This window comes from Crinia signifera, chromosome 12, assembly GCF_055691185.1.
Source record: "Crinia signifera chromosome 12, ASM5569118v1, whole genome shotgun sequence".
Lineage (NCBI taxonomy): Eukaryota > Metazoa > Chordata > Amphibia > Anura > Myobatrachidae > Crinia > Crinia signifera.
In genome coordinates this window covers 14,522,851-14,546,107 of record NC_139228.1, presented here as the reverse complement: position 1 = coordinate 14,546,107, position 23,257 = coordinate 14,522,851, and the positions used below count along the sequence as shown (strand labels likewise).

Here is a 23,257-nt window from a genome sequence, read left to right as displayed (position 1 = left end):
CAATACCCACACCCCCGATCATTCCCCTGAGACGTGAAAGTGTTATTTATTTTACCTTCAAATGTAATTGTTCCATTGTATTTTATTCTGTTCATTTTATGTGGTTATAAATATATAAAAGTAAAATACTATCTTTTCAAACACTTGAGAGATTATATATATATTTTTTATGTAATATCGCTGCTCACACACGTGATGTGTATATTTTTGTTTCGGTGGGGATTGACTACCCCCCTCTGAGCAGCTGCTTATATAGAATTCCAGCCCCTGTCTAAAGCACCTGATTATTCTTTTTGAAATTTTCCTTGCAAAAAAAAAAATGGGTATTAAACGGGTAGGACCCTTTTTTAGGTTCCAAATACAGTTTTTTGGGAAACGGTAAATTCGTGGACCTTTCAGACCGCACATATTAACGTTTTTGGAAACGGCAAAAAAACGGCAAAATACCAGGTAATATGTGCGGTCTGAAAGGTGCATAGGTTCTCCAGGACACCAGCGATTTCAGTACTTATGGTCTGATTTAATCCGGTTAGCAAGCAGCCATTTTTGTAGATGGACAAAGTCATGCTGCATTGCAGGTGGGCCAGATGTAATATGTGCAGAGAGTTACATTTGTGTGGGGTGTGTTCAAATTGAAATCTAAATTGCATTGTAAGAATAAAGCAGCCGGTATTTACCCTGCACAGAAACAAATTAACTCACCCAAATCTAACTCTCTCTGCACATGTTACATGTTGAACTTCCGCTTCATTTGTGTCTTCGGTGCGTTAAAAACTTTTACACATGAACATGCAATGTAATGTGAGTCACACACAATGACCCCATAAAAGAAAAACACTCACACGTACACAGATAAAACTATTTTTATTTAAACAAATCCAACCCATAATTTAAAAGTTAAATGAACGCACAATTTTCTACGACGCAATAGAATTGTAATCAAGGCACTTCAGCTCACGACCAGGATTTGCATTAACCCCTCAAACACTGGGTCAAAAATAAAAACCTGACAAAGAGAACCAATAAAAACCTCAACATTGGTAAAACATTAATTCATTTTTATTGCAATAAATTTTAAGTGGCAATGCTGTTCGGAACAGAATAGGTTTGTTATTTAAAGCTTTTCTCGAGAAAAAACAAACAAACAAAAAAAATTAAAGTTTCAAAAACATTCCGTTAACAATACACCACCTCGCAGTTACCGCCGCTCGCCTCGTCATTGTGCTCTACAGTTAGGAAGGTTTGTGCAAATACTGCTAAATAATCACCTCAGCATGGGTGCTTCTGCGGTCTGCGCTGTCAGTTTAGAAGAGGGTGTAAGCATACAGATGTGTGTGCAAATAATATATATATTTTTCATTTTAGCTCCCTGCACCTTTCAAAATACATGCTGTTTCCCTTACCTGTCTGGGGTGTCACACTCTGCTTTCTGGCTTCTAGCACAGGCGCATCTGTATTTCAGCAAAGAGATACAGAACAATCTGTGCTAGAAGCGCCACAACTTTGAAACCCCAGCCAGAAAAGAGAAACTGCACAGATTTTGAAAGGTGCAGGGAGGTCAAATTTACAATATATAAAATATATATATTTTAATTACACACACACTTTAAAAACAGATTCATTACACTTATGGATTAGGGAGGAGACCGAAATGTGCAAATATTCCATAATATCCTCATAAGCATTTTCTCCCAACTCTGGTAAATTTCTGCAGACTTGAGTTGGTAGATTTGCATAGGTCTGCATATAAAAACACAATGAATGGGAAATTCTGTATCCCAAAATAATTTAACACCTAAATCCAGACGCTGGATCACACTGAAACGACAGTATTAGTACTAAAGTGAGACATGGAAAAAATCTTAAATACAAAAACAAAACAATATTCCTTTAAAATGGGTTATTCGCAAAACGAGCGAGTTTAAAAGCAGGGATGTTCAACACGCGGCTCTCCAGCTGCGATGTAACTAACTACTCCCAGCATGCACTGCCACAGTTGTGTCATGCCTGAATAGCAAAACTGTGGACGGCCATGCAGGTATGTGTAGTTCCACAGCAGCCGGAGGGCCAAACGTTTAATATATCACTGCTTTAATGGGGACTGTTTTTGCTATACAGTGTTGGCAGACATTTTATGGGTAGAAACAATAATTCCCAAACTCTTCAAGTCACTAGTTCCTGATTAACAGACAGGCTAACAAGATGGCTGCCACCAGTGTAGATGATGAATGTACTTAAAGAGAGATTGTGATGAATAAAAGAAATTAAAAAAAAAAAAAAAAAAACATGGAATAATCTAAACCGATTTGCACATTTTATTATTTTAAATATTAGAAAAAGATTCTTTAACTCCAAAACCAGGAAAGCTGATCCCCTACATAAGATCTGCTGCATTTCTGCCCATCCAATGGAAATCAATGAGCGTTAAACCCTGAATGCACCAAATCATCACTAAGCTGACCAGAACTTTCCACAGGTCACCGAATTGGCAGCCATTTTATGGGCTGAAGCATTTTTTTTACCTCACCAATGCTGCGTTGGGCTGTATACTCATATGTATGCAGATTCAGCTCACAAAATGGCTGCCTCCACTGCTTTAGATGACAGATAAACTTTACCATATTGCATTATTGGGTATCAAAAATAAATTTGCAGTTTGTTAAAAGCTGTAAAAAGGTTAAAAAAACAAACAAAAAAACATGAAATACTTCAGAAAGTGCCTAAAGAGTTTGATCTTTAAATTCAACGTTAAGTTTAGCGAAAAAAACAAAACAAAAAAAACATTCAATGCATTGCATAAAATAAAACATTTATGTCATTGCTAGGTCATATTTACATAGTGTTTTTTTATGGCTAAAATGTCCAAAAAAAATAAAATAAAAGAAAACACAAATTGAATGCAAAAACTATTGCAAAAATTATAGGGGAGCCAAAGCAAAATGGAAGTCAGCTCTGCGCATTACAGATGATTGGAAATGAGATAACGTGAGATGATGCTACCCACGAGATGAAAAAGATCACACAAAAGGCAAATTCGTGGTGCAGACAATTAGCAAAACCAAAAGTTACCAATCGTTATTTGATCTCCCTCCCACGGATCAATCGAAAACATCACAATATCAAAAATATCTTTTCCACCTTCTCTCCCCAGGTTCCGTTATAGTATTCTCAGCTCTTCAAAATAGAGCCACAGGCATAATAATATTTTTATATATAACATTTTATATATATTTTTTAAAAGATATTTCTATCAGCCAGAACAGAGGTAGTATGGGAAACGTAGATCACGATGAAAGCTGGTAAGCAGCGCCACAAAATAAGGGCAGAACACGTGTTAGTGGACGTGGTTTTAAATTTCTGTGCCTCAATCAAAGCAAAAATTTTAAGAAGTTCCCTTGTTACTAGTAAAAGGTTTATTGCTATATGAAGCATCCAGCATGGTTTTAATTTCTAGAGCACAGAATGTTATCATTAGGGGGAGTGTTGCTTAGAAGCATTACTTTGTGCTGATAGATAAATAAAAACTACAAACCCCCCCCCCCCCCCCAAAAAAAAATTAAGGTCAATGACATCAGAATCTCCGAAAGGATAGGCTGCCTTTTGGTTCAGCCCACAAGATGGTTTCCTCCACTCTGTGTGGTAAATGACTAAGCTGCTTATTGGTACAGCCCACAAAATGGCTGCCTCCACGCTCTGGTGAACAGATAGGCTGCTTATAGGTTCAAACCACAAGATGGCTGCCTCTACTCTCCGTGGTGAATGAATAGGAAGCTTTTTGTTCCAGCCCAAAAAATGGCTACCTCCACCATCTGAGGTGAACGGATAGGTCTAACATCCAAAAGTGGTCAACAAAAAGGAGTGAATATTTTTTTTTTAACCTTACAGAAGAAGGGTCTTATTGTATTTTGACATTCCTACTGTAAATCTGATTTCAAATATTATATATTCTTACAATATTATTTGTATCCATTGATTACAGACAGAAAGTGGGTTTGAAATAATGGTGGTAGAGAAAATACCTTAAAATTCTGCATGTATTTATGGTCTAGTACCAGCTTTTTATTTGCAGCATGAACTGTCTTATAGGTTATTGAGTCCTAATATATGTTGAATAAATCTTTTTAGATTTAATGGGGGAGGGGGACCTCCCAAAAATATTGTATCCGTAGTAAAAACATTGGGCTTTGAGGAAACTTCACGCACTTGATTGCTGGGTTGAGGTACAGTATACTCCTATTAGGCTGTGCCCACTTCTGTGATTTTTATCTTCTTTATATAAAAAAAGTTTAAGCACTTTCCTTGAGGGAACTATAGAATGGTGAGATCAGAAAAGGAACACCAAACATTTGGATATTTCCAATATAATGTAGTCATTACATTCAAGATGGCTGCTGTTTCACGGTCTAGTTCCAATATAATGTAGTTATTACATTCAAGATGGCGGCTGCTTCACAATCTAGCACACAGATCATTTATTGGAATTCACTAACACAAGAGAACCTGGCTCTTGAGACTGAAATGTCTTAGCCATGTTTGAGCTGAGTGATTTGGTTGTAGTGTGTGTGGTAAGACTATTGCCTTTAGCAAGATGTCTACCTTCGTTATCAAACCGCAACCTTATTGCCTTGTGCCTCAGTGCTATCACTAGTTGCTAGTGAAGTAGGCAACGTTCTCAGCAAACAAAATGGCTGCCACTCGGCACTGGCGATGGGAGACTTTACCTGATGCTTCTAAGCGGGAGATGTGAGAGGATATGTAGCTTTATTCATCAATTTCAGGGAAATTGCAAAGCAACTGAAGCCGGTATGAAGGCAATGAGAATGGTGTAACTATGTATGTATTTATTGTTGGAGGCCCCTTTCGCCTGGCAAATTAGGAACCAATACATGTCCAAATTACGCTTTCAGCACTTGAGGGATTATGTTTTTCCAAACCATATCATTCTTGAGTTTAAATAAGAAATCTTTTTTTTTTTTTTTTATTTTTTTATCTAAAGTGCTAAGGAGGCAGTCAACGTTTTGAAAATCTGTTGTCACTTACAAAAAAACCATTTTGCATTGGTCTTTCTCCCAATAAACCTTTCCACCCTTGTTACCGAAAAACATGGGGGCTGTTCCTCACCTGCTCTAGATACCGTCTACAATTTGTACACTTTGTTAATATGCACCTTCTCTGGGGAGTTGACGATGACCACCTAACCCTTACAGGAGAAGTCTGTAGAAACAGTATTGCAACCTCCCCCAATGCTGCCCCTACTGGAACACTTCATGGGTTTTAAAATCAAAAACACCAGGTAACGTTCATTCCCTCAAAACCTGTGAATTAAAGCCTCTTTCTCCCGCTCTTTCCGTCTCCGTTCCTCCTTGTAACAGCACGAACAGTAGTTCCCCGTTTCCGGGTGTCCATAAAAATTGCAGTTTATCTGCTTACACTTGGTCTGCTGGACGTTATAGAGTGTCCGTGTTTTGCTGCCATCAGAGGTTACCACCCTGGGCAGGGAGCTGGGATCTGTGTACTCTCTGTAGCCATTGCTGTGCGTGATGCAGACCGCCTGGTCACCCTCTGCAGGATAGACTGGAGGAAGTTCTGCCTCTGAGGGAGAAAGCAGGCCCACATGTGGCGGGCTAGACTGGTACGGGTGAGGGCGGGCCTGCATGCAGTGCCGTGGGAGAGTGGCGTAGGAGGGCAGGTTGTTGCAAGAGCCACCTGCTACCTGCCTTCTACTGTCCTGGTAGCTGTGAGCATGGGGACCATCTGAAGTGTTCGCTATGGAAGGTCTGGGGATAGTAAAGCCCCCAGAGTAACTGGAAGGCAGCGCTCCCTTCATTCCCACACCGTACTCTATGCCCGGCATCCCATAGTTATTAGTCACTTGGGAGTAGGACGGCAGTGGGAGAAGGTCGTCTTCTTTAGGTTGCAGCATGTCCTGCTCCAACCTCTTTGCTGTGCTGCAGTTCATCATGGTCTTCTTCTCTGCCTCTCTCTGCTTCTGCTCAGCCAGAAACCGCTCGTGGGCATCGGCCAGGTATCGCTGGATCATCTGCTTCTGGTAAGGCTGACGATCGCTGGTTTTTAAGAGGCAGGCAAAGATGAACTTACGTTCCCCTTGCATGGCTGCTCGCAGGATGCTGAGACTCAGCTTGACATCGTGGCTGTACTTGTAAGGATCGCTCTGGGTCTTGTCTGTGCCGGACTTGAGCAAGGACTTCTCTGAAGACGTGGAAGCTTCACCTTGGGACAGGTCCTCCTTGCTGCCTTTCCTTCCCTTCATGGACCCTTTCTTTTTCTTCTCCAGTGTGTCAGTCTGCCCGTTGCTCATTCCCGACTTCCCGCTCTTGCTGTGCATCAACCCACCCATGTTCTTCTTCAGCTTACTCCCCAAGCTCTTCCCAAAACTGCCCAACTTGTTGGCCACGGAGTCTGCTCGTTTCTTTTCTTTCTCCTTGTCTTTTTCTTTTTTCAGCCTATCTTTTTCCTTGTCTTTCTCTTTCCCAGTCTTGCTGCCCCCATTGCTTGCGGAGCTGCTGCAAACAGACTCTTTGTCTGACTCTCCAGACTCGGCCGCGGACCGCGCGTCATCCCCGGCAGATGCGGTCGGGGACTCTGGCTGGGCAAGAGGAGCCTGAGTGTACAAAGGAAAAACACATGTTTCAGAACATTGAACATTTCCAGAAATTGTATACATTTTAAGACTTCCCACCTACCTGCATCTCACACGGCAGCGAGAGCCAGGTCACAGTCATGTAACTGTGCAGCAAGTTCAACTTTGCTTCCAACGATAACGTGACCCTAGAAGGCAAAGACGACACATTGTAATAACTTTTTTATCATTGCTTGTCCACACATTCATATTGTTGGTCTTCTATATACGGAGGTGGCCTATAGACAACACCCTTTGAAACATACTGATCAATATAAAAATTAGGCCCAACACAAAGAAGTGTGTTACCGCCACAGATTCTATGGGGTTTGCTATTGCCGATTGTAGCCAGCCGTCTATACGGCCAAGTGGGAAAGCGATTCTTCCACTTGGGCCATGTAGCTGGATCGACTGGTGTAGCTAGCTAAAACCAGGTCAGTGGTCATCTGTTTGCAAGAATCTACTAGATGTATTTTGCCAGTGGTAGTCCTGCGACCTACAGATGAAATTGTAACTCTAATGGAGCCAGTGTTGAACCCAGAGTGGAGTCTAGTGGCACCGCCCAGTGCTTCCGCGTGCAACTTAGAATCAGGACCAGGTCTACACCTTCTCTCTGCCGGTTTTGCAGGGAAATCCTGAAGATCCAACAACTAGGGCCCTGAACACTGTATATGACAATACTATGCGGTACATTACATTCAGCAAAATGGAAAAAAATAATGGTGGTAGCGTACCCTGCCAGCCGCACGTTATCCGAGTCGTTCTTGCCCCACTCCCAGTCTTTGCCCGGGTCAACTGCAAAGTGCACCGGCAGTAACTTGTGCTCTGAGTCGGTCAGAGGGATGAAAGGCACTGTATACAAGGTAGAGAATAGACGAGTGAGAAGCAAAGTCATTTTAGCAAATGTCCATCTGGTTCTCATTATTAATCTGATTCTAAAACACCTCTCCGCCAACCAAGTCAGACTGACAATGAGCTGCTCAGGCTACAGACGCTGGAATGCTTAGCAGAGCTCAGGCATTATCTGTTGGCTTCTTTTAACGGTACAACTCAATGTGTGGAACACGCAACAGATGATGTGACTGGGAACAGCGTCCCAAGATCTGTACACCACATTGTGGCGATGAAAAAGGGATTTTTGTAAGAACTTACCGTTCGAATCCCTTTCTCTGATATGGTCCTGGTGACACAGCTCAACACTGGGATGTAGGAGGGTCCGAAGGAGCCAGGCACCTATCCTAAAGCTTTAGAGGGTAGGCTCCTCCCCTACTGCATCCCTGGACCCTTCAGTTCAATCTTTCAAAGCCACTGGAATACATTAACTCAGTACAAACGCCTGCACATATTATATGCACATTTTATAACAGAAACTGTTAACTTTTAACCATTTTAACATGAACATCATGAACTTCTGGCATACTTACTGAGCGTAAGGGAGGGATCGCTGTGTCACCAGGACCATATCAGAGAAAGGGATTCGAACGGTAAGTTCTTACAAAAATCCCTTTTTCTCTTTCAATGGTCCTGGTGACACAGCTCAACACTGGGACGTTCCAGAGCCGGTCCTTTGGGAGAGTACGCTCAGGTCTGCAGCTCTCAGCACTGCTCGCCCGAATGATGCGTCCTCCGACGCGAACTCATGGAATCTATAGAATTTGGCAAAGGTGTGAACAGATGACCAAGTGGCAGCTCTGCAAACCTGCTCAGCTGTGGCCCCATGTCGAACCGCCCAAGAGGTGGCAACTGACCTGGTGGTATGCGCATTAATTCTGGCCGGTACAGGCCTACCCACTTTGGTGTATGCAAAGGCTATCACAGATCGCAACCACCTAGCAATAGTCTGCTTAGATGCAGGCCAACCAATTTTGTGTATGTCATACAATACCAATAATGTGTCAGTCTTTCTGACACTCTTTACTCTGTCCACATAGATGCGTAAAGCACGCACAACATCCAAAGTCTTCAACTTGTCCCTTTTCTTAGAACCCTCTGGGGGTTGAAACACAGGTAGAACTATCTCCTGATTTAAATGAAAGGCAGAAACTACCTTTGGTAAAAACTGAGGTACTGTTCTCAAAACAGCCCTGTCATCATGAAAAATTAAGAAGGGAGATTTGCATGACAAAGCTCCCAACTCTGACACTCTTTTAGCAGATGCTACTGCCAACAAAAACACTAGCTTCCACGTGAGAAACTTAAAGTCCGCCGACCTTAAAGGTTCAAACGGTGCCTTCTGAAGGCAATCCAAAACCAGTGACAGATCCCAAGGCGCTACTGGTTGCTTGTATGGGGGTTTCAACCTGGATACCCTTTGTAAAAAGGTTTGAATTTCCGGCAAAATGGCTATCCTTTTTTGAAAGTAGATGGACAAGGCCGAAATCTGCACCTTCAATGACTGAAGGCTTAGGCCCGATGAAAAACCATCTTGTAAGAATTCCAACATTCTTGCTAACTTGAAGTGAGATGTGTGAGCCTTCGCCTCTCACACCATCTAATGTAAGTCTTCCAGACTCTATAATAATTTGCCGATGATACAGCTTTCCTGGCTTTTATCATAGTCTGCACTACTGCCTCAGAAAACCCTTTCCTTTTCAAAATGGCGGCTTCAATAGCCAGGCCGTCAAAATCAATCGATCGGAATCCAGGTGATTGAATGGGCCTTTTCTTAGCAGATCTGGTCTCAGAGGTAGACGCCATGAGTCCACAGACAACCTCTGAAGTCTCGAGTACCAGGACCTCCTTGGCCAATCTGGGGCCACAAGGATCACCGGAACCTTCTGGTCCTGTATTCTCTTCAAAAGTCTCGCTAACATTGGTACTGGAGGGAATGCATAAAGAAGATCTCCCTGCCATTGAGTAGTCATGGCATCCACTGCCTCCGCTAGTGAATCCCTCGTTCTGGAATAGAACCTGGGCACTTGATGATTGAACCTGGATGCCATCAGGTCCACATCCGGAGTTCCCCACTTCAAAGTGATCTGTTGAAACACCTGAGGGTGTAGGCTCCATTCCCCTTCCTTGAGCTCCTCCCTGCTCAGGAAGTCGGCTTCTATATTCTCTACTCCTGGAATGAATATAGCCGATACAGCTGGAACATTTTGTTCCGCCCATAGGAAGATTCTGGACACCTCCCACATGGCCAATTTGCTGCGTGTACCTCCCTGGTGATTCAGATACGCCACAGCTGTGGCATTGTCTATCTGAATCCTCAAAGGGAGGTTCCGTAACCTGTCTCCCGCCAAGGAAATCACTTTCCAGACGGCTCTCAGCTCCAAGATGTTTATTGGTAATACTGATTCTTCTGTCGTCCACAGGCCCTGCAGCCTGAGATCCAGGACTACTGCCCCCCAGCCCCTTAGGCTGGCGTCGGTAGTTACTACCAACCAGTCCCAGGTCTGTAATGACCGGCCCCACTGAAGGAAATTCACATCTGTCCACCATTTCAAGGAATCTCGAGTGTCCGAAGACAACACTATCATCTCCGACTTCATGGTCTGAGTGTTCCCTGACCATGCTGACAAAATGTTCCATTGGAACACCCGAGAATGGAACCTGGCATAATGAAGCGTCTCGAATGATGCCACCATTTTCCCCAGGAGCTTGAGACACCTCCACACTGAGATGCTCCGCGCCCTGAGAATCTCCTGGACTAAGGTGACCAAGTCCCTGGCCTTTACCTCCGGGAGAAATACCCGGTGGAGATGGGTATCTAGTATGACCCCCAAGAATTGGAGCCTCTGTGATGGTATCAACTGAGATTTTTGCGAATTTAAAATCCAGCCGTGAGCTTGTAAAAAACTGATGGCCTCTGCCAAGTGACTCTGAAGCATGGCTGCTGACTCTGCTTTGAACAGGAGATCGTCCAAATAGGGTATTACTGTGATTCCCCTGAGTCTCAACACCGCCGCCATTACTGACATTATTTTGGTGAAAACCCTTGGTGCGGTTGCCAGCCCAAAGGGTAACGCCCGGAATTGTAAATGCAGGTCTCCTATAGCAAACCTCAACAGGGTCTGATGTTCCGGGTGTATAGGAACGTGCAAATATGCGTCCTGGACATCCATGGACGCCAAAAATTCTCCCTGGTCCAAACTCAGGAGTACTGACCGTAAGGACTCCATTTTGAAATGGTCTACCCATAGATGAACATTTAGGGATTTCAAATTTAGTATTGGTCTGAAAGACCCGTCTGGTTTGGGCACCAGGAACAGCGTGGAGTAAAAGCCTTTCTTCCACTCTGCCCTGGGAACCGGAGTAACCACCCCTTTTTCCAAAAGGGAATGAGCCGCTCTCATAAGAGCTGTGCGAAGGAGCGCCTGTTTTGGCAAGGATGTGGGGATGAACCTCTTCGGAGGCGGACCTCTGAAAGGGATTTTGTAACCCTGGGTTATAATATCTAACACCCAGGCATCCTGGCCTAGAGAAGCCCATGCGTCCCTGAAGTGTGTGAGACGCCCCCCCACCTTTATCCCTGTCGGGCACATCCCCTGACAGTCATGCGGAGGGTTTGTCCTCTCCTTTGGAGGCAGGCTTCTTGTGAAAGGAGCCAAACTTGGACTTTTGTGTCTTGCCCCTAGAGGACTGAAACTTTCCCCTGAAAGACTGTCCTCGAAAGGACGCACCACCTCTAGGGGAGGGCCAAAAGGACGGCCTAAAAGCAGAGAATCTGGACGTCTGCTTTGCTGAGGGAGCCGGCAGAAATGTACTCTTGCCGCCCGTGGCTTGTTTTATAATCTCCTCTAATTCAGTACCAAAAAGTAACTTTCCCTTGAAAGCTAACATCTCTAGGGCCTTCTTGGACTCATTGTCCGCTTCCCAGGCCTTAAGCCAGAGCACTCTCCTGGCATTAATGGAGACTGTGGACACTCTGGTCGCCATTTTAAGAGCTTCCTCCTCTGCCTCCACTGCATACTCTGCAGCAGCTTTAATTTTTTCTGCTAGAAGCAAAGCACCAGGGTCAGCCTGCAGCATGGTGCATAATTCACCAGCCCATTCTATCATGGCCTTAGAGACCCAGGCTGAAGCAATAAGGGGCCGTAGAGTAAATCCCACCCCTTCAAAAATAGCCTTGAGGTTTCCCTCCAGCTTTTTATCCACAGAATCTTTAAAAGCTGCACCGCCCTGTACTGGCAAAACCGTAGCTTTGGATAAACGTGCCACTGAAGCATCCACAACAGGCACCTTTTCCCAGAGCTCCGCATGAGACTCTGGCATGGGGTACAGACTAAGGAATCTCTTAGGCATCTGTAGCCTCTTATCCGGGGTTTTCCAAGCCCCTTCCAACAATTCCTGTAACCCCTCATCTGAAGGAAAAGTAACAGCCTCCTTCCGCTGTCGCTTAAAAACACCTTTAACAGGAGTCTTATCCTCCACGGACAGTTTTAAAGCCTGTTTCACAGCTACAATAAGATCCTCTATACCAGCAGAAGAGGTCTCTTCAAAATCATCACCCTGATCCCAGGGGGTGTCAGTATACGCTCCCTCCTCCTCATCTACCACCGGAGGCATAGCATAAGACCTTTTAGGGGTCCCTGTAACATCAACATCTATTTTGTCCAGTATTTCACTGAACCTGTTGATCCCCTTAGCAGTATCCTGCATCACCTGAATAAGAGCAGGATCTGCCTGGGTAAGAGGCAAGGAGCCAGAAGACTGCTGAGATGATGGCATAGGTCTCTGTGATTCTACCAACACATCACTTTGCCTGTCCAGAAGCTGCACCAAAGCGTTTACTGACCTGCCTAGGGCCCTGGCCCACGCAGGTTCAATCTGCTCTGCCCTATGGGGTTCACTGCCCATGGGTCTCACATCAGCGCAAGTAATACATAAGCCCCCCTTGGCCATCTGCTCAGGGACAAACTTTTGTGTGCAAACATTGCACACGCTCAGTGCACTAAGGCTCCCTCCCCCAAAACCACAGCCTGATGCTCAGACATGATGTAAGCGATAAATGTATAACTATCAGTATACACAGTGCAAACAATGTACAAGCGTTTATACAGAGGCAATGCACCCAGTCACTTAGCTGTCTGTTGGTTTCAACTGCGGGGAAACAATGCCCAGGAAATCCAAGTCACTCTGCCAGGATCAGTAAGCCAGCTCAGCTCCGCTGCAAGCGTTCTGAAAGGCGCCAAAGTCAGAGTGAGGGAAGAGACCAAAAGTCCCTGCTGCTGCGGGGTCCGTGACTTTTGGCGCCAACCACCCCCAGTCAGCCGCTCCCTAGGTAGGATTTCCTAGTTCCAGTGTCTCCCCCTCGACTGGGGACCACTTGGAACATGCCTGTCACAACGCTGCTGTCCTCTCATATAGGAGCTCAGCGTGTAAGCTCCGCATAAAATGGCCGCCGCCATCACAGAGCGCCTGTCCCCCATGATCCCCACCTAAACGTGGAGCCGGTTTCAGGGTACTCCGGAGCCCAGGCAGCCTCTTAATAGAGGCTGTAAGCGCTGCACAGGGAGACCAGACAGCGTCTCCCCTGTGCACAGTGAGCTGACAGGACGCGATTCTGTCAGCTCCTGCTGCGCTAGCAGTGTGAGGATTCACTATGAGAATCCTCACTCTGTGCCTACCTAGCTAGGGTGAAAGTTAATAAAACAATAAAAATTCCCTAACTACTCTAATTCTTCGGCTGCTCCCGCAGCCCTTTAGAATAGTACCCACTCCAGTGGGCACCTAACACGAACTGAAGAGTCCAGGGATGCAGTAGGGGAGGAGCCTACCCTCTAAAGCTTTAGGATAGGTGCCTGGCTCCTTCGGACCCTCCTACATCCCAGTGTTGAGCTGTGTCACCAGGACCATTGAAAAAGAGAAAGAAACACTACACATTATACTGTACCTTGATCCTTGGTCTGCTCATTCTGTTCCATGGACACCAGGGCAGAAAAATGGGCCTGGTCATATGCCAGAACCAGCGGGGAGCTGTGGCATTTGCTTGCCGGGACCTCTAAAGGAAGGTAAATGCCTCCAAAAGGTATTGGGGCAAATGCTGAAATAAAAGAAAGCTCAGCATCAGAATGTGCACACACAGACGAGAATTAAGTACCTCAAGCTACAGTAAGAGAGAGCAATAGCACTGCTATTTGTGACACCCAAAGTAGCAGCACCAACAAGGAAACCTGAACGAGCAGAGCCAGCAGGGCCATGTAGGGAAGCTAGAGGAGGCGCAACGCAGGCGGGGCCATGTAGGGAAGCTAGAGGAGGCGCAACGCAGGCGGGGCCATGTAGGGAAGCTAGAGGAGGCGCAACGCAGGCGGGGCCATGTAGGAAACCTAGAGGAGGCGCAACGCAGGCGGGGCCATGTAGGAAACCTAGAGGAGGCACAGTGCCATGTAGGAAACCTAGAGGAGGCGCAGTGCAGGCAGGGCCATGTAGGAAACCTAGAGGAGGTGCAGTGCAGGCAGGGCCATGTAGGAAACCTAGAGGAGGCGCAGTGCAGGCAGGGCCATGTAGGAAACCTAGAGGAGGCGCAGTGCAGGCAGGGCCATGTAGGAAACCTAGAGGAGGCCCCATGCAGGCAGGGCCATGTAGGAAACCTAGAGGAGGCGCAGTGCAGGCAGGGCCATGTAGGAAACCTAGAGGAGGCGCAGTGCAGGCAGGGCCATGTAGGAAACCTAGAGGAGGCCCCATGCAGGCAGGGCCATGTAGGAAACCTAGAGGAGGCGCAGTGCAGGCGGGGCCATATAGGAAACCTAGAGGAGGCGCAGTGCAGGCGGGGCCATGTAGGAAACCTAGAGGAGGCGCAGTGCAGGCAGGGCCATGTAGGAAACCTAGAGGAGGCCCCGTGCAGGCAGGGCCATGTAGGAAACCTAGAGGAGGCGCAGTGCAGGCAGGGCCATGTAGGAAACCTAGAGGAGGCGCAGTGCAGGCGGGGCCATATAGGAAACCTAGAGGAGGTGCAGTGCAGGCAGGGCCATGTAGGAAACCTAGAGGAGGCGCAGTGCAGGCAGGGCCATGTAGGAAACCTAGAGGAGGCGCAGTGCAGGCAGGGCCATGTAGGAAACCTAGAGGAGGCGCAGTGCAGGCAGGGCCATGTAGGGAACCTACAGGAGGCGGTGCAGGCAGGGCCATGTAGGGAACCTAGAGAACGCGCATAGGGCCATCTAGGGGGCAGGGAGGAGGTGCAGTGCCGCCAGGGACATCTAGGGGGCACGGAAGAGGTGCAGTGCCGGGAGGGACATCTAGGGGGCAGGGAGGAGGTGCAGTGCTGGCAGTGTAACACACAATTTTCTTTCTCCTAGAACACAACTGTTTATTACCAAGTGATCCTGCTTTCCACTTATATAGCCACGTTTTGGGACCCAGCCCATTGTGATACTACAACTAGCTGGACTACATCGGGATATGCTGCGGAGTCAGAATGTGTAACAGACAGGCAGGAACGGGACACAGAGCCTTAGGCAGAATAGGCAGAACTGCTCCGCACAGCTTCCGGCCTCTTGGGTCTAACCTACAGAATAGTGATTGCTTCAGTGTCCAGTACCGCACTCGCCTCAATGACAACAGTCATTTCCAAACTTTGGCTGTTAAACAGCTTATGGGCCCCATACATCAGCAATTAATGGTGACAATCCTGAGATCTGGAGAGGATTGCCACAATTAATTTTAAATGTGTGGGCTCCCCCTTTTGGCAATCCCAATCAAAAATTAATAGGGATCGCCAATAGATTGCTTAATCAGATTTTTAAACATGCTTAATAATCTGGTATTATCTGAGGATCTTTCTTATATGTGTGGGCATTCCCAATTCGTCTTCTTCATCTATTAAAGGGCCCCATACAGTACATCAGCAATTAATTGTGACAATTTTCAGATATGGAGATGATTGCCACAATTAATTGCTGATGTGTGGGCTCCCCCTTTTGGCAATTCCAACCAAAATCGCCAATCGATTGCTTAATCAGGTTTTTAAACATGTTTAATAATCTGGTATTATCTGCAGATCTTTTCTATATGTGTGGGCATTCCCAATTCGTCTTCTTCATCTATTGACATTATGAACAGCTGAAATGACAATCGATTGGGCAATTTCCAGATATGAAGATGCAATCTTTAGATGGAAAAATCTGCCGATCACTGAAATAAATCTGTAATGTTTGGGCAAAGTCGAATAGATTGTAGAATCCATTTATCTGGCCAAAAAATCCCTGGATCTGGAAATCCATTAATTGTGATTGCTGATGTATTTGGCCCATTACTGATATATATTCCTCTCCCAGGTCTTTCAGTTGTGCTTTGTACAGGTCTCATGTGTATGTTAGGGGCAGCCCTGCTATGCTGTGTGTGCTGGGGACGGTTGGGGAGTTCCGGCTTATCTGGCTGTTTCCCCAGTCATCCATTTCTATATGTAGTAGGGGAAAGGAAAGTGACTGTGCGAGGTGACCGGAGAGCTGAGCGCACACACACGTGCGAGGGGACCGGAGAGCTGAGCGCACACACACGTGCGAGGGGACCGGAGAGCTGAGCGCACACACACGTGCGAGGGGACCGGAGAGCTGAGCGCACACACACGTGCGAGGGGACCGGAGAGCTGAGCGCACACACACGTGCGAGGGGACCGGAGAGCTGAGCGCACACACACGTGCGAGGGGACCGGAGAGCTGAGCGCACACACACGTGCGAGGGGACCGGAGAGCTGAGCGCACACACACGTGCGAGGGGACCGGAGAGCTGAGCGCACACACACGTGCGAGGGGACCGGAGAGCTGAGCGCACACACGTGCGAGGTGACCGGAGAGCTGAGCGCACACACGTGCGAGGTGACCGGAGAGCTGAGCGCACACACGTGCGAGGTGACCGGAGAGCTGAGCGCACACACGTGCGAGGTGACCGGAGAGCTGAGCGCACACACGTGCGAGGTGACCGGAGAGCTGAGCGCACACACGTGCGAGGTGACCGGAGAGCTGAGCGCACACACGTGCGAGGTGACCGGAGAGCTGAGCGCACACACGTGCGAGGTGACCGGAGAGCTGAGCGCACACACGTGCGAGGTGACAGGAGAGGATTTTCCTCCCATAAATACATGCAATGTCCACAAAGATATAAAAATAAATCTTCCCCAGTGGCTGAACTCAGGATTACACTGTAACGGGGGAGACACAACACCCCTCAATAACACGCCAATCTGTAGTGCCATTTGCCACAAGCTATCCCTGACTGCTGGCCTTACCTTCTCCCCCGGAGTCCCTCAGCATAGTGTCTGCCACCACCACGATGGGTCTCTTCAGGACGTGAGCCAGTACAAAGACATGGAACTCCTCCAGGCTCTCATACACCGGCTCCTCTGGGCCTTCAGCTCTGCAAAATAATCACAAGCATCACAGGAATGACCGCTGCGCTCCTACTAGGACTTTCTATAGAACAGAGGTAGCCAACTCTAGTCCTCGGGAGCTACCAACAGTTAATGTTTTGCAGGTCTCCTCACAGAATCACAAGTGATATCATTAGCCCCACCTGTGGATCTTTTAAAATGTGTCAGTCAGTAATGAGTGCACCTGTGTACCTACGAGGTGAGCTGGAAAACGTGAACTGTTGGTAGCTCTCGAGGACTGGAGTTGGCTACCCCTGCTATAGAACAACCAGTGATATTAGCACATTCACACATTTAGGACCATACTGATACGAGGAGATTATTTCTAAGCACGCAGATGTCCTCATACACCGTTGCTGACAAGGTTTAATGCAATCAAAAAGTCGACGGGGAAAGAACAACGCATAAAAAGGTCTACATGAGTTTTTCACATCAACATCTGGGGCACAAGGACCCTAAATTAGTGTACTGCTTCGCTCGCCCTGCTTCCGGCCTGATGCCTCGCTCCGATACTGCTGCAACCCGGAACGCTTTACGGTTCCCAATCAGTGAATGGTCAAGTACGAAAAAGGTTCAAAACCTCTTTAAAACCCCCCCAAGTGACATGTCGACTTTTCATGCGTTGACCAAATCCATGTCAATCTAAGGACACTAAGGGGGCATTCAATCCTGCCCAATATTTCCGATATTCGGAAAGATCGGCCAGGACATACTCAATCCCGGCATTTTTAGCCAGGCTTGATGCTGCAGGACTGACTTAAAAGTCGGATCTGCATCATCTGAAACGGACGCTAAATTGTGGAATAAGCGGCCGTGTCTGACTAAAGACGCGGATTCACCCATTTATGTCTTTTCTGACTATCGGAAAATACTGAAAAAAAAACATTGAATAAGATCAACAATTAGCATTTTGTTGTGACAATTGATATTAGAAAATAAGGAGATTAAAAAAAAAAAAAACGAAATTATGCAAATCTACATAAAGGGAAGCGACAGGAGAGGAGGTGGTATCGCTGGGAGATTTTGGGATTTGCTTGTGGTGGTCTTGGGGCTGACCTCGCGTGCAGGCGTGAGCTCAGGCCCTCGCACAGAGCGGAAGTCACTCCCAGCCGTAGTATAAACAAGCGCGCTCGTATTCACATTACAGGTTAGATCCAGGCACTTTCTAAAAATAGTTCTGTATACATTCCCGGTGAGCGCTGCCTGGCCTAGGGGACAGCACAGAAACTGCCAGCTGCTTTCTCTGCCTCACAAGTGCCGCAGACAGCAACACGGCGAGGAGAGGAAGGAGGATCACCCTGGATGTGGCTGGACTCTCCAGGTATCTCCCGCTGGGTGGCGAGGCTCGGTGTATGAGGACACATGTGTGCGTCGGCATTCTAACAATGGTGACATTCTCATTGTATATAAAGCCTATTCAGTGTTACACGTGGGCTTTGGACTTGAGCACTTAGGGGGAAATTTACTAAGATAAGAAATAGGGCACAGGGTGTGTACATGGTGTCATAGAAGACACTACCAGAGTTACTTACCCCGCACAGTTCCCCCCGTTGGTACCGTAATGCATTCGCGGCTCGCTGGATGCAAGTTTGATCAAGTCGTTCCACTCTTTCTGCCACTCCTCCTCTGTGTACACCAGGCCGGACTGCAAACAGAGGCACGGTCAGGATCTGGATAAGCCACTGCTCAGACATTATCGCTCTGCTACTACTACCCCCCCCCCCCCCCCCCGCGGCATATAGATCACATGACACACAGGCAGCCCTGCGCCAACAATCCTTTCTGTGCAATGCAGGTTTCTGGCTCAGCGAGACGTAACCCACTTCTACCTCTTTATTCTGCATGGTTTGCTGGAATCGCCACCTCCGCTTCAGAGCTTCTTTCTCCACCCCTTTATCCATCAACGTGTAGAGGGACTTCCGGAGCATGAGGTCTCGGTCGTGGAAGCCCCACATCCCTAAAACAGGGCCAACTGTTAGAGATCAAATCAGATATTTAGGGTCCCCCTTGTGTACATCTCCCTGGACTCACCAAGGGACGCCGCGTGCAGCAAGCAGTTCCCATCACCCGTGGTTGCCAAAGGCAACAGTCTCTGGTAGGAGGGGTCCACCTGGGCCCACCAGTTGAGACGACCTGTGAAGAGACAGAGGGCAGCAGTGTTATGGCTTCGCACTAAAGGCTCTTGTCAATCAACAAATTATAGAACAATCAGAATATGTCCCAACGGTACTTCCTCTGCAGAGAGCTGATGCGTCACCTAGTGTACGACCAATCACAGTGCTCTCTTCAGGTCGTTATTTCCTCAGATTTAATCCATACCGGTAGACCCGGGTTAGGTGTGCGATGTGAAAAGGGGTAATGACTGCACCTGTGCACCAGCTAGGTGATCTGGAAAATGCGGACCGGCCGTAGATCTCGAGGACCGGTTTGGCCAACAAGATTTAGGTCGACAGTTATTAGGTCAACAAGCAAACGGTCGACATGGGCAATTACTCTTAGTATCCGGGACACGGGAGTTCAGGTCCCTCTCATTACCCCTCGTATTTGCACTTTTGGTCTGGACTTAGAGGAGCTTTTGCCTACTCCTCTCCGGTTATATGTTAACAACCGTCCTACTGTGGCCGTTGTCTGTATAGCTAGAACCTGGATGAGCCCATACTCCCCCGCTCATGCTATGTGGGTCGTGCTTGTTAATGTCACCTCCTCCCATAAACGTTTTATGTATACTAAACATGGATGTGAAAGTAAATATGACAAGGTCTGGGGCCTCATAGCTGTATAGCCAAGGCCATTCCCCCTAATTTAATTGACTCTGTCCTGGTTGTTTGTGCCTTGTCTGGGCACCCTTCACCTCCTTGCACTGCCTTCACCACTTATATCAAAGCCTCCTGTTATTGTATGTCCCTTTGCTATGCTTGAATGTCAAACTGGTGTCAAATCATTAGACAATTAACTAAAGTTTATCTTTTGTACTGTATTTTATTTTTTTTCTTTATTCATATATAAAAAAGGTCCACATAGGTTTTCCAGGTTTTTTCGGTTGTCTATGTTGACATGGTTACAATAAGTGTACCGCTACGCTCACCATGCATTTTATTCTCTATGCCCATTGGGATGGTTAAGTATGAAAACAAAAATTAAAAACTCATGTTTTTCCGTGTTGAACGACTGCTTGTGCCGACTGCAGCACGTAGACCGGGTGTGTATGCTCAATGTCATTACCGATATGAACTCCAGCACCGTGTTAAAGATTCTTCCTCTCGGCTGGACATGCCGGCCAATTTGGCAATATAGCCAACGAGCAGAATGTACATCTGGTCCCGGTGCGGTCACTGAGCGATACCGGAACGTGCTCCGACATCGCTTGTACGCTCCCTTCCTCCACCCGCGGACGAGATCATTTACTATAATCAGCCATGGTGCTGGGCATCTAGTGTGTACGGGGCTTAAGGGGGATTCAGGCCCCAGTTCCTAATGCCATAGGGGTACGGGTCATAGGGTCGACAGGGCCTGGGTCCACACGTGAAATGTTTCGACATGGCTAAGGTTGACATGGTCGGAATGTGTACAAAGCATTAATTTGACAATGGTGAGGCCAAAAGGTCAACATGAGTTTTTCTCATTTTTTTTTCAGCCCGAATTCCTAACACACACACACACACACACACACACATCTAAATGATATATAAGAGATGGCTGTGTATACTGATCGGACACAGGCAGCATCACCCTCCTGCAGGTTTACTTGCGCGCCGCAATAAATACGATGCTGACGCGACACAGCCGATGGCGCTTCCGGAATTTGCTTTGAGGGCCTTGGAGAAAACAGAAAATGTACAAGGGGAGGCTCACAGACTGGGCCGGGGCCAAGGGAGATAAATGGCAGATATCGGGGGAAGAATCCACTCTAGCTGCCTGGTACACTGCTCCAAGGGACAATGGCTCCACACAGAAACACAGGCTATTTTCAGTCAATACATCCTGAGCCAAATGGATGAGTTCCAGGAGGGATGAGCACAACAAAAGAGAGCTGCCAGCCAAAGAGAGATTGCGCTGCGCGGACTTAACCCTTCGCAGCACTTCCAGGAAGATAACTTTTGTAGGACTTATTTTTAAGGTATGGCCACACGAGGTGGCCTTGCCCGGCTTGTGTGGCATAGGCGAGGTACAGTCCTAACGATTGCTTACTCTTATATACGTAGCTCAGACTCAGTCACAAAACTGCATAAATCCAGGATTAAAAATGACAAAACTGTTGTCTGGTGATTACTGTAGAGATAGTACACGCAGCATAAACAACACGCAGTTACTGCAGCACGTTCATTAAATGTACCTGCAAGGCACAGGGCCAGGGATGCACGACGCTACTGAGACAAGGTCATGTGACTATCCCAGGCATTCTGGGAATGCGGCGAAGTCACAGGTAATCTGTATATCGTGTGGAGGCAGGACGGTTTCTATGGTGGCTGCTGAACCATTATCTTTATATTGCCTACACAGAGGGGGCGATTTCAGGGCATTTTCTAAGCGATCTGAAAGTACGCCGCCAGCCTTGGTGCTAGCACTTACTGGCACTTGCGTAGTTTCATGGCGCCAGCATGGCCGTGCGTCTGAGTCCCCTTGCGGGGCTCACTGTGCTCACCCTCGCCACGCTATCTAAAATCAACTCCATGCCAACGTGGATAGTGGGGGTATGAACGTTGGCATGGAGTTTATTTTAGAAAGATTGGCGAGCGCAGAACCCGGAAGTAGCGCGCGGCCATGCTGGTGCCGTGAAACTACACAAGTACCCATTTACCTAATTTGGTTCAGCATCCAACATGGCTGCCCCTGGAACCCACCGCAATGGCTGTATTGAATCCGTCTATTTTGTACATCCCACTGTTGGAACCGTATATTGCAATCAGGGGGCGAATACCTCGCCCAGATCTCACTGCATATGCAATTCTTCATAAATGGGCCCCTTGGTCTCTTCAGGTGTGAAAGGGGGACGGCCATTTTGTTTTATCTGCGAATGTCAAATAAAAAACGACATTTTAGACTCCAGGGAAGAAGGCAGTCTAAAATGTGCACCTCCAGCTGCTGTGGAACTACACATCCCAGCATGCCGTGCCACAGTTTTGCTAGTAGGGCATGTTAAAACGTTGGAAGAGCATGTTGGGGCGAGTAGTTCCACAGCTGCCTGAGGGCCACACATTGAAAAATGTGTGCTTTTGCCAGTAGCAACCATATTCTATCATCTTTATTGTGAGGTAAAAACATTGCCCTCACAAACAAACTCCATATAAAGGACAGTCTGTCTCCTGGGAGCCCACCCCTGGCATGCTGCAGAGAGAACAGCTTCCATGTGGTTCTATTGTCCTGGGTCTGGCTTTATTCTCAGAGTCACAGGCTTGGGAGCAGCCTCTGTACTGCCCTGGTCTACAAGCAGTGACATCATCCTACAGGAATCTGCAGTCTGCCCAAAAGCAGGTTGAACAACAGTCTGGTGTCACCGCTTCCCAAGCCAATGAGGTGCTGCCCATCATTCTCTGCAATCCCTCCACAGCAACCAAACACTTCTGCCACACTGACTGGGAGGTGTGCCGGGACAGAGCCGCAGGTTCCCCTAGCACAAGGCCGTAGGGTTATTAATCTCAACACTTGTGCAAAATACCAACATCTCCTCTGTTTGTTTAGGGCTGACCAAATACAGCATCCTGTGCAAGTACCTACCATAGAGCAATGGGTCAAGGATAGAGTGCCCCAAGCACTGGCTCGCCTAAGTGTATATATCACATGACATGAATGTAGCTTTAAACCAGTCAAACACAATTTCCCCCCTACCCGCTTTAAAAAGAGTCAGTGCACCAATGCATGCTGGGAGCCCCAAAATTTCCATATCAGACCGTCCGGATGCACACCAAGTGGTCTCAATCCACAGGACGAGGGTATCTCATGTCGACAGGTTGCCAAGAACATAGGTCGACAACTACTGGTCGACACATGAAAAAATGTCAACATTTTAAAAATCGTGACGACCTTTTGACAATTTATTTTATTTTTTTAAAGTGGACATAGAGATAGAATATCTTAGTGGGCTGAGCGCAGCGAGCCATGCGGGGGGACGCGGTACACTGTCCATGGTCGACATAAACATCAACAACAATGAAAATGTGTGTGGACCTTTTCCTATGTCGACCTTTACTCAAAGTTGGCCTAAACCACGTCGACCTTTTTCATGTACCACCTACTGCCCGTCAACAGATAGTGTTCGACCTACTGACTGTTTACCTAGATCTTCCCGACCTATTAATTCAGACCACAGGAGG

General features: G+C 47.1%; 1 protein-coding gene across 2 annotated transcripts in view; it reads right to left on the bottom strand.

Moving 5' to 3' along the window:
- Positions 1-849: 849 nt before the first annotated feature.
- The window catches only part of OTUD7B (OTU deubiquitinase 7B), a 48,336-nt gene continuing 25,928 nt past the window's right edge, over positions 850-23,257 (bottom strand). For both annotated transcript variants that reach the window (XM_083167032.1, XM_083167033.1), the window contains exons 4-11: positions 18,978-19,079; positions 18,776-18,903; positions 18,479-18,591; positions 16,806-16,933; positions 13,476-13,625; positions 7,375-7,492; positions 6,705-6,789; positions 850-6,622 (exon numbers count right to left, since the gene is read on the bottom strand). In XM_083167032.1, coding sequence (XP_083023158.1) covers positions 5,309-6,622; positions 6,705-6,789; positions 7,375-7,492; positions 13,476-13,625; positions 16,806-16,933; positions 18,479-18,591; positions 18,776-18,903; positions 18,978-19,079 — 2,138 coding nt within the window. In that variant the 3' untranslated portion in view covers positions 850-5,308. The remainder of the gene's footprint in view (positions 6,623-6,704; positions 6,790-7,374; positions 7,493-13,475; positions 13,626-16,805; positions 16,934-18,478; positions 18,592-18,775; positions 18,904-18,977; positions 19,080-23,257) is intronic.